General features: G+C 35.2%; 1 protein-coding gene across 11 annotated transcripts in view; it reads left to right on the top strand.

Moving 5' to 3' along the window:
• RNF38 (ring finger protein 38) overlaps positions 1-15,788 on the top strand; it is a 160,754-nt gene extending 144,966 nt beyond the window's left edge. For 9 of the 11 annotated variants that reach the window (XM_032988453.2, XM_032988448.2, XM_042787755.1 and 6 more), the window contains 5 exons: positions 2,637-2,743; positions 4,328-4,412; positions 5,898-6,019; positions 6,912-7,011; positions 12,272-15,788. In XM_032988453.2, the coding sequence (XP_032844344.2) occupies positions 2,637-2,743; positions 4,328-4,412; positions 5,898-6,019; positions 6,912-7,011; positions 12,272-12,334 (477 nt within the window). In that variant the 3' untranslated portion in view covers positions 12,335-15,788. Of the gene's footprint in view, positions 1-2,636; positions 2,744-4,327; positions 4,413-5,897; positions 6,020-6,911; positions 7,012-8,679; positions 8,794-12,271 lie in introns of all 11 variants that reach the window. The other 2 variants (XR_006164852.1, XM_042787754.1) reach the window with 2 other exon arrangements.
• Positions 15,789-16,159: the final 371 nt, after the last annotated feature.

The following is a 16,159-nucleotide window of genomic DNA, read 5'->3' as shown; positions in this document are numbered from 1 at the left end:
ATCATATGCTGAGTTTCCACAAGTCAGGAAAGCTAGAATGCTGTAAAAATAGTTCTTCATAGTGTTTGAGATTTGCAGGAAAGCAGTTGTATAGAGTGCTTCCATAATTTAGACTGCACCATGTTATAAAGACAGCCAAGCTTGCTTTAAGTCAACTTTCTGGGGATCTACAGGCAGTTCAACTGCAGCAGCACAGAAGAAATTAAACCTGGTGCAGGATAAAGCCTGTGCTGAACTTTGGATTTCTATGGAATGTCCAGTATCAGTGCTATCTCTAGGATCTTTGTGGTGCACTTCAATCTGCAATTACATTAATGCAGAGGTGGGGTTTGGTGGTGGTGGTTTGTGCGAGTTGTTTTTTTTTAAAAAAAAAAACTTCTACCTATGTAATGCTTGAAGAAATAACTATAAGTCAAGTATAGGCTCTGATTTTTTTTAATGTTTGACCTGTGCATCAAGTTCGCAGAAGGCTTTAGAGGCATATTTTTATTTAAAATTTTAAATGAGAAATAAATTTTAGACCATGTGACTACAGAATATAGACATAACTTCTCTTTAATTAGTCTGCTTGAAATCACACAACATAGTTAAATGCTGCAATTTTTATAAAGTTTCAAATAAGTCTCCACCATTTAAAAAAAAAAACAACATTCAGCACATTGTTAAACTGGTGTACAGGTATTCAATGAAGTTTTCACTCATTGTGTGTGAGTCACTCTGGAGATGAAAACACTTAAAAACTTCCATAAACTGCTTGTATTTTATTCAATATGCTTGTTAGATTAATTGCAGTGTAAACACAAACATTTTGTTTGGAGTGAGGCTTTTTCAATTTCCAAGCTCAGTCTTTAAAGTAGGTAAGGAGCAAAATACCATTTTTTGCAGATTATATAACATTTGTCCAGGTTTCAGTTCTGGGTTGTGTATTGGTGAGGAGAGAATAGAGGTATATTACAAGTAATCATATGGTCTTCTATAAAGCAATCCTAAATATTTATAAAATTCTATTTATATTTAAATTATGATGCATTTCTGGTTCTCTATCAGTGAACACAGCAGATTATAATTACATTTTTGGATTGCAGAATTCACAAAGCAGTAAAATTGATATATGCTATGTCTAGTTTGAGATCTTGCCTTCAAAAAAAAAAAAGACCCTGGCTCTTCTCCTTTGTGTTTATATTCATATGTAAATCTTATATATGACCATGGCTACCTATTAATGTTTCCACTGTGAAGTTAGGGTGGTTTAGGTTAGTCATTGGTGGTGTTGGACTTTTGTATTTTCTTAGATTTCAAACATGGAAGAAGAAAAACATGTTAGTAAATCCTTTAAGTGTTCTTTGGGGTTTTTTTTTAAAATAGTCTCAAGTCCTTCAAATATGAATTCAATAGTGGTACACGAATTTCAGTTTTAACAATTACTGAAAAAATTCTAGTACTTTAAATACTTCTGGAAAACATAGTTTGTATTTAAGTGGAAATTTTTTACCATGTATGTCCCCATTTTAGTAGGTAATGCAAGGAATTTTCAGCAATTAAAATGAAAGCTTAAATATACAAGCAAAGAGATTAGCATGCAAATGAAAAAAAGTATGACAATAAAGCCCTGATTTATCCATGGAAGGAATACATTGAAGCTTTAGGCCTGACTGTCTCTTTAGGCATTGTCCAGCTGCAGAAATTGTACTGATTAAACTCTCCAGGTACACTTGAAAGTCTTCAACCCTTCTTTAACATAAATTAAAATATACCACAGCTTAAAAGTGTTTGCACTTTCTTAATCTTTTTTTAAAGGCTTCTTTAGTCAACTACAAGCCTGCAACCTTGGCTTTTATATTTACAACAGAGTCAGTAGTTCAAGTCCTGTTTGCCAAACTAGCCTGCATGTAGACTAAGCACACAAGAACTTGCAAGGATTTCTGTTGTGTGTTAATACTTTTTCACATGCAATGGTATGATTGTGTGTTATCGATGGGAATCGTTTTAAATTGGGGCTGAGGTTCTTTTGGATTTGAGCAGAGGCTGGATTTTTTAAATGTTTTATTGAAAGTGGATTTCAATATTCAAATTTCATTTTATTTCATGATTAAGAAAACAAAATGTTGAATCACAGACTCACAGACTGGATGAGGTTGGAAGGGAGGTCATCTGGTCCAACCCCCCCTGCTCAAGCAGGGCCACCTAAAGCCTGTTGCCCAGGACCATGTCCAGTCAGCTTTTGAATATCTCCAAGGAGGGAGACTCCGCCACCTCTCTGGGCAACCTGTGCCAGTGCTCAGTCACCCTCACGGTAAAGAAGTGTTTCTTGATGTTCAGACGGAGCCTTCTGTGTTTCAGTTTGTGCCCATTGCCTCTGATCTTGTCACTGGGCACCACTGAAAAGAGCCTGGCTCCGTCTTCTTTGCACTCTCCTTTCAGGTGTTTATATACATTGATAAGATCCCCTCAAGCCTTCTTTTCTCCAGGCTGATGATTCCCAGCTCTCTTAGTCTCTCCTTATACGTGAGATGCTGCAGTCCCATCTTAGTGGCCCTTTGTTGGATTTTGTCCAGTATGTCTATGTCTGTCTTGTGCTGGGGAGCCCAGAACTGGACATAAGTTCCAGTTGAAGCTTACTTTCTTCTTTCTTGCAGCCTTACCCACCTTTTATGCCTCGAAGACTCACAGGGCGCAGCAGATACCGATCACAGCAGCCAATATCACCACACCCTTACCATCCCAGCCTATTACCATATGTTCTGTAAGTTCAAAATACATTTGCTTCCGTATTAGGAAGTCACATGACTTCAACAAGAGTCTCGGCACTTTTTATGGTTGGACTGCACCAGAGAATAGGTATAATTCATCTGTCCCAGAGAGGAGGAAAGCTTCCATTTGTGCGTAAATTTTTCAGGCTGTTTTGAAAAACATACACCCCTGAGCATGGAAGAATGTAAGTGAACAATTTTGTCTGGTGTAGTTTTGTAGGGTTTTTTGAGGCACAGTAACCTCACATTTCTGAACTCTTTGTAAGACCTTCAACAGATTGTAAAACTTGATTCTTGGATATTCTTACAGAGTCTTGGTTACGCTGTAGGATGAAGTCCTAGGAGTCTTCACTTACAGAATAAATTCATTTGGTTTGGTTCTTAATTTTGAAACGCAAGGGTGGGAGCTTTCTGTGATGTGTTACTATTTATTGGCTGAACTGCTAATCTGTGATAGCTGTGGAATTTCTGTTCTGCCTCTGATTAGCTGTTTCTGGAAAAGATGTGGAACAGTTAACCTATAGGAATTATCTGTAGTGTGTTATGGTAGATTCTTTGTGGGGGGAGTTTGGGTCTAGAATGTGAAATTTATTACTCTTCTGTGTTCCGTTTTAGAAATAAGTATGAAATGTTTGGAAAGGAAAGATTATTTTCTGGTGACAAAGGTGACATTGATAAGGAAATACTCAAGCATTGGCACCAGATCTGTAGTTTCTCTCTATGCAATTTCAGACATGTCAAGAAAGTGGCACCAGAAATCTGATCCGGTGAAGTTGTCCAACTTTGCATCTTAGAGTCTGAGAGTAATGTTATACCTTCTTGCCTGTCCATTGAGGATACAATGTGGCACAGTAATTCCTGATGACTTCAGTGGGATTTTAGTATATTTTAGTGCTATGAATTTGTGATTTCTGTGTCTGTGTGTTTTATTTTGACCCATACTACTATCTTGAAGGGTAAAAACACTTGTTGAATATAAAAATAGAAAAACGTCTCTCTCTTGCCTCTCTATCTGACGAGTTTCTGCTTTAACCAATATTACCAATAGGTAAGAAAGTGAGTTTGTGCTTGCCTTCAGTATGAAAGTTGGTACAGTAAGATATCCTATTTGTCTTCATTGTGTGGTTTATGCTTACAAAAGTTTAAAGGCTTTTGTATTGGAGAGCTAAGTGAATTTAGGGTTCCTTTTCTTTGTTGATATTTTATCCACTTAAAGAAATAAAACATATTTAAAAAACATAATGTCAAGTCATTGTAAGTTTTAGCTCTCCATAATTTGTGATAATCAAGAGATTAGTTTTTGTAATAATGCTGAGCCTGATTAAAAGTATCAATTGAGATATGTATGCAAGTAAAAAGGCAGCACTCCCAGTATCAAAAAGTGTGAGAATTAGCTTTTTCCTTTGACTCTTTCACTTCAATTATCTATTCTTAACTTCAAACTTAACTTTGTTTTTTCATTTCTAAGAACTTGTTGATTTGAGAGGGATCAATAAGGTAACTTTACTTCTGCCAGATATTTCTGTACTTTCATGCAACAAGATACTGAACCTTGTCATTATTTGTTCTCATGGTAGATCAATGCTCCCAGTGCCACCTGCAGTTGGACCAGCTTTCAGCTTTGAGTTGGATGTGGAAGATGGAGAGGTAGAAAACTATGAGGTCAGTGTGTGAACTACAACTACCTTTAAAGAACAGATGTTAGCTCAAGCGATATATAAAATTTTGCTGCATTTGCTTTTAATCCTACTTTTGCCTTTCAAATAAATATAATGACTATGAAGACAGTATCCAGAAACCATCCTTTCAGATGTTTTTGCAAATCTGGATATTAGAAGTGCTTAGCTTTTTTTTTTGTCTCTTGCTCTTTCCCAGAATCCACCTTTCCAGGCTAGTAATCATTAAATTGTTCAACTTTTATGTTCTACATGCTAATCTTCTCCTTTTGAATTTTAATTGATTTTAAATATCGAACAGAAGTAAAGCACTTTCAAAAGAAGAGGGTAAGTTGCTGGTTTTATGTGCGTAACTTTGCAGTATAGTGTTAATGTCATAGGATTAATTAATCTCAATGTATTGTTTATAAAACTGCCTTACTGTCTTTTCTTCTTGGCTCTCGGGAAGGTACAGTAATTCACATCTATAGATGTAGAACCCTTTTTAATATCCTAAATAATTATGGGCAGTGCCAACTGTTGTGTCTTTGCTGGTTCTGAGACTATTGGATTCCATTTGATTTATCTTCAAACAATCATCATCAACCCTTACTTTTTCACCTTTTTGCCTGTGCTCCCCTAAAGAGCTCTGTGCAGTGGCGCATTTTCAGTTTAACAGTGAGCACTTCTGTAATAACTTCTGTGCTAGTTCAGAAGTAGCATCATCTTATTTCTGAGAATTTGGGCCCCAGGTTTGACAGTATTAGAAATCTCTTTGTGACAAGTACCGTTTGCAGCTTTCACCAAGTCTTTTAACTTTTCTATGCCTTGGTTCTCTATCATGTTTACAGTGATATTTTTCCTAGGTCCCTTTCTGAGGGAGTGCAAGTTACATACATAGCAGAATGCAAATTATTTACATGAGAGGCTTTTAGTTGCATTGCTTGTTTTATAGAAAATGAACAAGCAAAAAAATATTCTTAAAATTTGATGGTATGTGTTTGTTTTCCAGATTCAGGATAAAATCTCCATATTTCAATTCAGCTAGCCCAATGTGTGGGGTGGGAATCAGAACCTGTCCCATTAAATTCTTGATTTCTCTCACAAGACCAGGCTTGTGTATTCTTAAGAAGCAAATTTGTTGATGATTTTTTCTGGTTACCAGCACTATTAATTACCTAGTGGGGTGAGGGGATTCTTCAGAACTTAACAAGCTATGCATGTAGCCACATGACTAAGTGCAAGTTCGGTCCTGGAGATTTTGAAATCCCAAAGAGAGCATCTTAGGTAACTAGAAAGATGACTGAATTCTGAAAGACTTTCCATGGGGCTTCTGTTGTAGGGGAGAACTAAACTTCTAAACGTTTCTTGATAGAGGGATATTTTGTACTACCAGCCAGGGTAGTGAGGTATAATGCCTGCCCAACCTCTAGGGGAACTGGAGCTTGTTTGAGCAGTGAATTTTTAAATGTCCAAATTCTATGTTTTGCAGGCACTGCTGAATTTGGCAGAACGTCTGGGAGAAGCCAAACCACGAGGATTGACAAAAGCAGACATTGAACAGCTTCCGTCCTACAGGTTCAATCCAAACAACCACCAGTCAGAACAGACATTGTAAGTATATTTGTCTCTTTCAAAGATCCATAATTTAAATGGCTATATTTTCACTTCTTTAGCTTTCAGCCTCAGCTAGGCCAGAAGGACTTTAAAAGCAGTCATGTCAGTAAACAGTTTAATTTCCTTTTTATCTTGGATCACTTTTCAGATCAAGTACTGTCTATCCTAACTTTAAAACTTCTATCTAGTCTCACATTTAGCTGTTTCAATTTAGTTCCTCAGCATTTAAAAAAATAAAATGAAAGAAGGGTGTTCTAGGTTTTATTCAGCATACTAGACATTAAAGTCACATTGTCATTGTGGAGTTTAGCCTGTGTTAAAGTAGCTTCAAGTGCTGAAGTGTCAAATGCTCCTGATAGAACTTGGTCAGTGGTTTAAGAATGCATCTTCTTATTTTAAAACTTACTGTGTTTGAAAGATCTGCACAGCCAAGTGGAAAGGGCAATATAGATATGAAGGTAGTTAAAGTGACTTAGTACCAAATGCTGTCTAATGTTTGGACTTCAGTGTAGGGATTTTTCTCTGATATTCTGGTTTCAGAGACCCTCAGTGTGACTTACTAGTATCAGTATGGAGTGAACTTTATAGATCATTATCTCCACCATTTTGAATTTTGATTAAACATCTGTTCTGTTGGTTAGGTCTGTGAATTCCTGTGAGCAGGAGCACCTGCTTTGTGATTTGAAAGCACAGGGCAAAAAAACCCACAAAAGCAATTCTCAGTTTATGTTGTCACACTACACACCTTCAACCACAGATATAGATAAATGTAGCTACCCAAGGAGTAAAAGAGCTACCATGTTATAGTCATACCTGTAAGGTTTTGTACGGAATATATATGTGTTATTCTTACATAGCAGATACATTTGAACTTTCTTATCTTTTTTAGGTGTGTGGTATGCATGTGTGATTTTGAGTCAAGGCAGCTACTTAGAGTCTTACCATGTAACCATGAGTTCCATGCCAAGTGTGTCGATAAATGGCTGAAGGTAAAAAAGAAAAAAAGAAAAAAAAAAAGAAAAAGAAAAAAACATAATCCTATGTTGTAGGGAATTCATTATGTAGTTTGGGAGGAGAGGGTGGGGGTATTTCACTGTTCCACTTAATTTCATCTTGTTCCATATTTCTAATACTTAGTCTAGAAATGCCAACCAACTGGAAGCACTGCCTACTTACCATATTTTTCTAACAATTAATGAGGGATGTTTCTTTAGAATCTTTGGCACAAGAAAAAATTAATATGAAGAGAATTATTTTCATTGATCTTACTGTGTTTTCCATTTGCACAAAACAATGAGTGTAAATTCCAGTAATATGTGAAATTAAAGAAGACTTGAAAACAAAAACCATAATAATATAGGAAGTATGAATAACAGTTTCTGTGATGACAGTGACTTTAAATGTTTTGCATATCCTGCATATCAAGAATGAGTACTAATAGCTTTCTCCCCCACTTTGTTATTAACATTAGGTTCAGGGGCAAATAAATTGTGTTACTCATGTACATATATGTGTATGTATATGTGTGTATATATATGTATACATATGGAAATATAATATATACAAACAGAAATTTCAGTTTTACAAAATTATGATATACCCTTCCAAGAGAATTTGAGCAGAAAAGAAGGGATCTAGAATCAGGGCAGCCCAATAAGAGGACAGATTAAATAGCAGCAATACAGAAGGTGTTGAAAAACAGGAAATACATATAAGTAGATGATGATACAGAGACATCTCTACAAGCTGCATTAGCCAGATCTACTGTTAACAAGGTATTGTTCCCCACCTTGCCTCACCTTCTTTTTTCAGTATTTTATTTTAATCTGTGTGTAGTCTGTTGTGTAGAACATTTGAAACTAAGACGATCCTATGTTAATACAGGATACGCTTTCTAGAGAATTACAGATGGTGTCTGTTGTTTCAGAAAAAGAAATTAAAACCCCTTGCCTTTATGGCTTCATAAAAGCAATAAAATGCTTGTCTTAGGCATACACTAAAATATTCGGTGCAGAGAATCCAAAAATCAAGTTAATATCAACATCATTATTTTGGCTAACAAGATATCAAGATAATGAGAAGGATTTTAAAAAATGGGATATGAAATTGCGCTTGGGCTACAGCACCCACAGTAGTCTAAGGCTTCTCTCTAAGGCCAATGTAAATGTTTCCACAGCAATGCTTATAACTTTCAGTAGAACCAGTATCCTTCAGTACATACTTGAGAATCAGCAAGAGGAATGTGAATAGTTGTTTTATTTTCAGATTTAAAAGCCACATACGCACACCTACTCTGTTCATAATATTGTCAATATATCTATGCTAAATGTATGCTGTTTTATTTAGTGTCTGCAAAATAAGAGTAGACTATATATATTCAAGTGGTATTCTCTCGTGTCCCCCTACTCCTTATGAGGAGTATTCATGCTAGATTTGTCAAGTCTTTTCATTGCATGAAACTTTGTAAGTCATTTGTGATGTGGATATAGTATCCAGGGATAGTATTCACTCCATTTTGTGAAAAAATAAGATCATTTGACACAGCCTGTGAGATAGTGGATGCTATAGGTCTATATAGCTTAAATTGGTTATATAGATTTTAAATAAGACAGCTCTTTCCAGGCTAATAATGCAAAAAATATACCTCTGATTCATAGAGCCCCTGATCTGCAGATTGCTGGAAGTTAGAAGAACATGTCAGGGAAGTATCATGCATGCTGTCCTGTTCTTATGCTCTTTCTTACTTGATGTTGGCTTCAAGAGTCAGACAAGTACGTTGAATTAAGGTTTTTTGAGACTCAGTGTGGCAGTTCTACAGTTAGATTTAGTACTTTCAACTAATAATGAACTATCAGTTAGAACAACAAAGTGAAAAAAGCAGATTTATTTTAGTCTTTATTTTCATATTTGTAGATTGACTGTAGTAGTGGTGAAACAGCTTTTTACTCGTATTCCTGTCCCAGTTTAGAAACTGTAATTTCTAACAGATCTTCAACTGTGATATTTTCTAAAGCTTATCACAAAAAACTCTATGAGCATAAGAGTGTCAGCTGGGTGGGGGAATGAGGTGAAGGATATATGGTGTAAACCTAAAGGGCATGCAGTTATACCCACCTAAAACTGCTTGTATTTATGTCATGTATTCCAGAGCTGGATGCAAAATAAGCTAGACAAGGTTAAAGCATCATAGTGTAGGAATGCTAAGGCAATATATTTATACTATGTGGGTTTAGTTACACTGGCACAAAGATGGTGTATAGAAATAAAGATTATTTTGCTTTGCAAACTATAATAAATTATCTGTATCACCAGCCTAATTTATTTACACCTCTGTCTAAACTGGGTTACAGGTAAGAAGTAAACATCTGGAAGTGAGGATAACTGGAAGATATTTTGTGCTATAGTTTTGCTTCTGTCCATTCCTTTGTGTATTTGACAACTTCTTTTCTATGATAGTATAATTATGTCCACATTCACTTAATTCACATCATCCAGCCAACCTCATGTTGATAAATTCTACAAAAGGTAAAAATTGTAGCTTTCAGTATTTCTAACTTTTTTCCACAATGTTAAAAAAGGAAAAAGTTATCAGTTTGTCCGTATGTTATACCAATTTAATCTTCTCTCTTTAAATAAAGTATTTGCTATCTAGGAATATTTGTAGAACTAGTTCTAGAAGTAAGGAGTCAAGTTGATTCTTTTAAGTTTCACCATGTTGTTAGTGAAACATTTAAATAAGAGTTTAATGATCCGATCTGAATTTTTAAAAAAAAAAAAAATCCTTATTCTGCTGCCTGTAGTGATGATGCAGCAAAAAGAAATGTTATCTAAGGATGTTTTGTGGCTTGTTTATGCATGAAAGGTTTGATTAGGCCTGCTGGTATAATGATACATACAGACCACCTTTTTAGGTAGTGTGAGCAAGTGAGAGGAAATGTTCTTTTGCAGTACATGAGGTTGCCCACTTTAATTTATACTTCCCTGGTTAGACAAGGTTAAAGACTTGTGAGAAAAGATGTGATGCAGTGGAGAAAACAGAATTAACAAGAGTGAGGTTATCCTTTTGCTTTTCATAGTGTTGTCAACTCTCTTATTTCACAGTATATGGATATTCTTAGTAACCTAAATCCTTTAGTCAAATACGAATACATGAGAAATCTGTTCTTTTGTAAAGTAAGTCATCATTCCAAAGGACAGCTTGCAAACATGCCCTGTCTTCACCCTGGGGGTTTAGAACCAGATAACGATAACAACTTACCTTTATGTGTAACATTCTAATAGGAAATACTGTATTATATATGAAAAAAGACAAACTGTAACTATAGTTTAACTTCGTTCTGATGGACTAACACCAAAGCAGTGCAATGCTTTTTAGAGAAATCTAGTAGCCCTACAGATTGATTATTCTAAATGCAGTTCACTTTAGCTATAAATTTCTATAAAATATGAAAAAATAAATTGGTTAGTTCATTGTGCAGCTCGCTCTCCTTACAGTACAAAAAGTTTGCCTGAAAGAGTGGCTAGTTAGAAAGCCAGTATTACAATCATATGTCTACCTTGCCTTTCTTTTTTCATGGAAGAGTCATGCCAAATGCTCTTTTAATGAGTTTGGGGAATGAATTTTGTGAAAGACGGAAGAATGCAACTAAATTTAAAACAGATGTTCATGATCTGGAAAAGTTACTTCAAAAGCAGTGCTGCAGCGGCCATGAGTATTCATTTTATCCTGTCATAGTGGATTTATTTCTGCAATTCCTATCAGGAAATTACTCCCACTGAACGCTTTGTTGCATGCTACAAATGGTACATACTTCATTATTTATCTAAACAAGTACCTCTTGATTCATGAATCCATTGAATTTTGAAGAACATGTCTTCTTATTTTAAAAATTATATTAGCTGAATTGTATCTAGGATAATGCAAATACATAATAGTGACCAAGTAATGGCATTGTTCTCAAGTAATTTCAAAAGTGCTACTGAAAAAGCAAGAAAAAAATTTAGAATTGATACTCCAGTCCATGCTTTATAAAAACTACAAAGCAGTAATAACTACAATTTAAACTATAAAATAATAATAACAGTAGTAATTGATAGAAAAAAAAAATTACCCTCATTTTAACTTGCATTACTAAATAATGGTTTTCAGTTATTTGTTAGTTTCATTGTTAGTTTCATTGTTAGTTTCATATGTTATTCATATGTTAGTTTCATTGGCATTTATTGTTTGGATTTGAAATTTGTGGCAATGATTTCTGAACTGTGGCCTTCAGAGCCACATTTCTTGATGCTCTCACTCGTATTTTCACTGAAAAATTTAGCTACCTTAGGAAAACGTGGAATTGGACCTGCAATTTTTCAGCTGTGGAGTACAGAATTTGGGACAGGAAAGAGTTCTCTTCACTGCCCTCTGCAAAGGATATGTTTTATCATAGATGTGACATGTTTGTTTTGGGCTTTTTCTCATCATTTGCTAAAATGAAATTAGCCTTTATTTGAAAAAGGAAGGAGAAGGCGGCAATACTTTCCCAATAGCTTAAGGAATGTTACTTCTCATCTGTCGTATCTTTTTAAGGAAGCTGTAAAAGTCAGGACATTTTCAGTGAGTGCTTTATTGAAAGGCTAAATTTAGACTTGGCTGTGCATATTACTTGAATACCTGTTTCATCAGGTTATCTCTCTTTTTTTACCCTTCTTCCTTTCTCTTTACTAAAACCCCTTCCCTTTTTCCCTGGGTTGCTTTCAGCTTTGACCAAGTCTATATGATGGGTTTCTCTGAGAATAACTGAATAGTGTATGAAGAGGGGTGATCCCTGATCAGTAGAGCTTGTGACAACATGACATCCTCATATAGAACATTTATTTTCAACCCAAGGTTGCTAGTCTGGTTTTGGTGGGTTTGTCTGCAGCACACAGTACAGCTTCTTAGTTGCATCCATCTGATTGCAATATACTATAACTATGAATATGCATTAATAAAACCGCCATCACTTAGATGAAGCCTAGTTTGCTGTTTTGCTTTATCTTTAAAGATAAGACACAGTTTTTTTTTTTGTAAACATACTTTTGAATTGGCAAACGTATCACACCACTCTAACATAACAAAAAAAATAATGAAAAAAAAAAAGTCATAAGCACACTTTGTCTTCTCTTGTTTGTGTACTGTTGAACTGCTTTTCAATACTTATAGATGTTAGTGTTATATACACATTACCTACAGTAAACTCTCTTTTGTTTCTGGTTTTACAGGCAAATCGTACCTGCCCAATTTGTAGAGCTGATGCTTCGGAAGTGCATCGTGATTCAGAATGACCAATCTTAGAGCACAAATCTGGTTGGGGTGTTCCTGGTCATATGTATATATGAGCTATCTATTGAACTTGCCCATATGGCTTCCAGCCTACCCTTTACACAAAAGGGTCAAAGGACCTTACTTTGCACTGTGTGACTTAATCAATTATAAAGCTTATACTAGTCTTCACAGTTACGGGATTGCTACACTAACAGTGTGATTGGAACTCCAAAGACTTTTTTTTTTTTTTTTTTTTAGCTTAATTTTTTGTGTGCACTAACATTCCCTGGTTTTTGTGTGATCATTCTGAGTGTTGCTGCAGGATTACTGTGGATGTGATCTTTTAGCATGTGCTTTTATATAAAAGAAAAAGAAAAAAAAAAAAAAAGTGGTAGCTACAAACAATATAGCAATCTACCTTATATAGAGCCTTCAGATACTGTGAGTGGGAAGGAATGATGTGAGAGTGTGTTTGCTTTTGAGGATGCGTGAAGTGTGCTTGTGACTGAGTGTGCGTGTTTGAGAACCTATATACCAGCATGTACTGAGAACGTATGTGTGTAGTAATAATTATGCTGCAGTGTATAATCTTGTGTGTTATTTAAACAGTACTAGTACTGTACACTGGTTCCTTCCCTTGTGTTTGCAGTTGCACACTGAATGCGATGAGTGCAGCAGTTACAGACATTTAGTATTTTCTCCCCAATGTACTTACAGTTATGAAGACCTTTCTACCTACTATTCAAACAGCTGTTACGCTTCCCCTTCATTGGAGGCTTAAAATGTGTACCACTAAATATTGGATTGATTATGGATACATGAGTAACCTTGGGGTTTTTAGCATATGTTACAAAGTTTGTATTTTTAAATGGCTGATTTACAAGTTATTTTATCAATATAAAGTTGCCATATCAAGCAAATCATTTATCAATATTAACATTTTGAATTGCTAATACAAATATCAATGCTTTTCTGTTCTCCTTTTAAATTTTCCTAGCTGGATCTGCCAGTTACATGCTTCTTCCATGAAAGGAAGCCGAAAGAACACTAAGGGTCTTGTGCAACGGCTCTTCTCGTTTGGCCATTGTACATGCTAAGGACATAATCTTTTCACTTCTAAACATTGGCTTTAATCACATACATTCTTTGTCATTTACAAGGGAGCTTGTATACAACTAAAATAACTTGTAAAAGGTTACAATTTTATTCCTGCAACTTCATGAATAAAATAAGTTTTCTAGCATTTCCTCAGAGAAGTAGAACTTCTGATTTTTTTCATTGTATCACAAGAGAAGGTGGGTTTTGGTCACTAACTTCAGAATTCAGTTGCACTGATGCTGCTTCTTGCCATTCCTTATTTCGTGATGAGTGTAATATGAAGAAGGAACTCCCTTGATTTTTGCAATCAAGTTTCCAGAGCACTCCACTGTATGAGAAAATTGGAACACCTTCCAGAACAGTGCTGTGAAATAGGAGGTGATAACCTCTCTTCAGGTGCTTTGAATAATGTTTTATTTGGGCTATTGAAAAAAAATCAGCTTCATTTATAACTTTCACACTGTAAACATCTTTGATATGTTCTAGCAAAATATTTAGGTCAGCATGTACAATAGTTATTCAAAGGATGCACTTTTTGCAACAAAATTATTTTCCTAAATTCAGTGTCATTACTTGGGTTGCAGCAGCACGAGTGGCACAATTAGCAGTATTGCTGCAACTTGCTGCTGGTCTCAGCTTTAAGTTTATTTTTTATAATTCTGATGCTTTTGTATGCAGCTATGCTTTAGTATCAGTTATAATTTCAAAGAGTGTTAGATGTTCTCCATGCTGATTTCCCTCTTTGAAGATTCTACAGACCATTCACAGCTCTTGGTACAGATAAAATAAAAGCACAGCTTTTCCCTATTTCAGACGCTCCTCCTCTGTTTAGTTATGCAGGTAGTTCTCAAAAACAGTGAGTCTTTCCATACCAATCTGTACTTAAGAATACTAAATAATAAAAATGGTGTTACATCAACTTCAAAATAGTAGAATTTCTCCTCTCTTCCAGTGGAGTTAAAGAACAGGTCTTTCACAATAACACCTGGCAGGTTAAATTGCATGTAATAAGATTTATTTTTTTTAACAAAACCATGTTGTTTAAAAATCATATGCCACATATGTCTTACAAAACTTAGGCTCTTTTATATAACTGCAAAAGAAAAAATTCCAGGTGTACAGATTTAAACATAACTAACACTACTGTGCTCAGTATTCAGTTTGAAGCATGAGAAGAGGGTGCTTTTTCTAAGCTAGAAAATGGCAAATGAATAAGACACAATCTTCTGAAGCTAAGGGAAAGTAGTTCTCTTTCTGGAATTGGAGAAATCTTGAGGTGTAATGTCCCTTTTTCCCCAGTAAAACTCTGCAAGGCAGTGGGAGACCTAGGAGATGGAGGGTCTAAATTGGTAAAATCCTGAAATTAATTGTTGAACATTTATGGCTCATCTCTTCTTTCATTTGCACGGGACTTGCAGATGTATGTGGACTTGCTTCCTCCGGTTAGTGTGTATAAAGAGCATACATGCATATGTTCTGGATTGGCTCAGACAAACTACAACCAAGTCCTCTCTGTTGTGGCTGTCAGGGGAGGAGGATTCATGTTCAGCTGTTAACTGCCATGTGTTATGCACATTTGTGCGTAATTCCACAACCTGCCATGGTGCACTTGAATTCATCAAGAGTTCTTTTTATGTTCATTTTGCCTTTGCCATCACCTGGCTCCCTCTTCTCAAAAAAAAAAAAAAAAACAAAAAAAAAAAAAAAAAAAAAAAAAAAAACAAACCAAACGTATAATGTGTTTGCTTTATTGTATTGACAATGATGTGTTTTTTACATAAACTGTCAATTTCATTTGATATTTTAGTAGATGTCAAGGCCTACAGATAATGCTGATGTCTCATTTTGTGGCTGTCTTTACAAAAACATTAAAGCTTTTTGTTGTGTGCCATTTTTACAGGCTCTTGAATGTGATTTCACAGCTGTTAATACTTTGTGTAATACTTGGGATGAGTTTTACCAACCATTTTAATTTTAATCGTAGAAAAAATGGTTTTGACTGAGTTATCTTCAGGCTTTTATAAAAGCTGTGGTTTTTTTCTTTGGTACATTGTTACCTCATTTTGCTACTTGTGTTTCAGATTTGCTAATGATTATGAAAGCATGTGGGTTTTGTTGGAATCATATTTTGGTCAAGTGTTTTCTTTAAAGCATACACTATTGTATCATTTAACGTGTAGTTTTAGATGTATTATAAATATCTGTAACCAAATCATTTGAAGGCTTGATAAATTTTTAACAAAATTTGTACATTTTTTATGAGAGTTACTAGTAATGCTTTACTAGGTAGTACAATGAATTTTTATTTTTAATCCCTGTGCCCAATTTTGGAGTTGAGAGAGTTGCTCAGTAATAAATGTATGATGTACACTTACACAATTTTGTCCTGTTCTATTTCTCAGAAAAAGGTGCATTGTTGCCTTTCATTCCTCTGCATATTTCTGTGCATGATCATGCAACCTTCGATATTGGCAACGGACACTTGTGTTGTGGGTGGACGTTTTGCCACCTTAATTGCAGTGCATGACAGACTTTTATTAATCTACTTTGAGAGTAAAAGTTGTCATATATTTGAAAGTGTATAATAACTATAATTCACAGAACTCAGTCTTGCCTAAAAGATTAGCTTTCTAAAGTTGTTACTTAGTAAAAATAAAACTTTCAGAGATGGAGGTATTCCTTAGACATTGCACTGTGTTCCAGCTGAAGATGTGTTAACGCTTTGCTGTGCCCTAACAGTGGTAAAA

This window comes from Tyto alba, unplaced genomic scaffold (genome assembly GCF_018691265.1).
Source record: "Tyto alba isolate M040663 unplaced genomic scaffold, T.alba_DEE_v4.0 Super-Scaffold_13, whole genome shotgun sequence".
NCBI lineage: Eukaryota > Metazoa > Chordata > Aves > Strigiformes > Tytonidae > Tyto > Tyto alba.
This window is presented reverse-complemented; position numbering and strand designations above follow the sequence as displayed.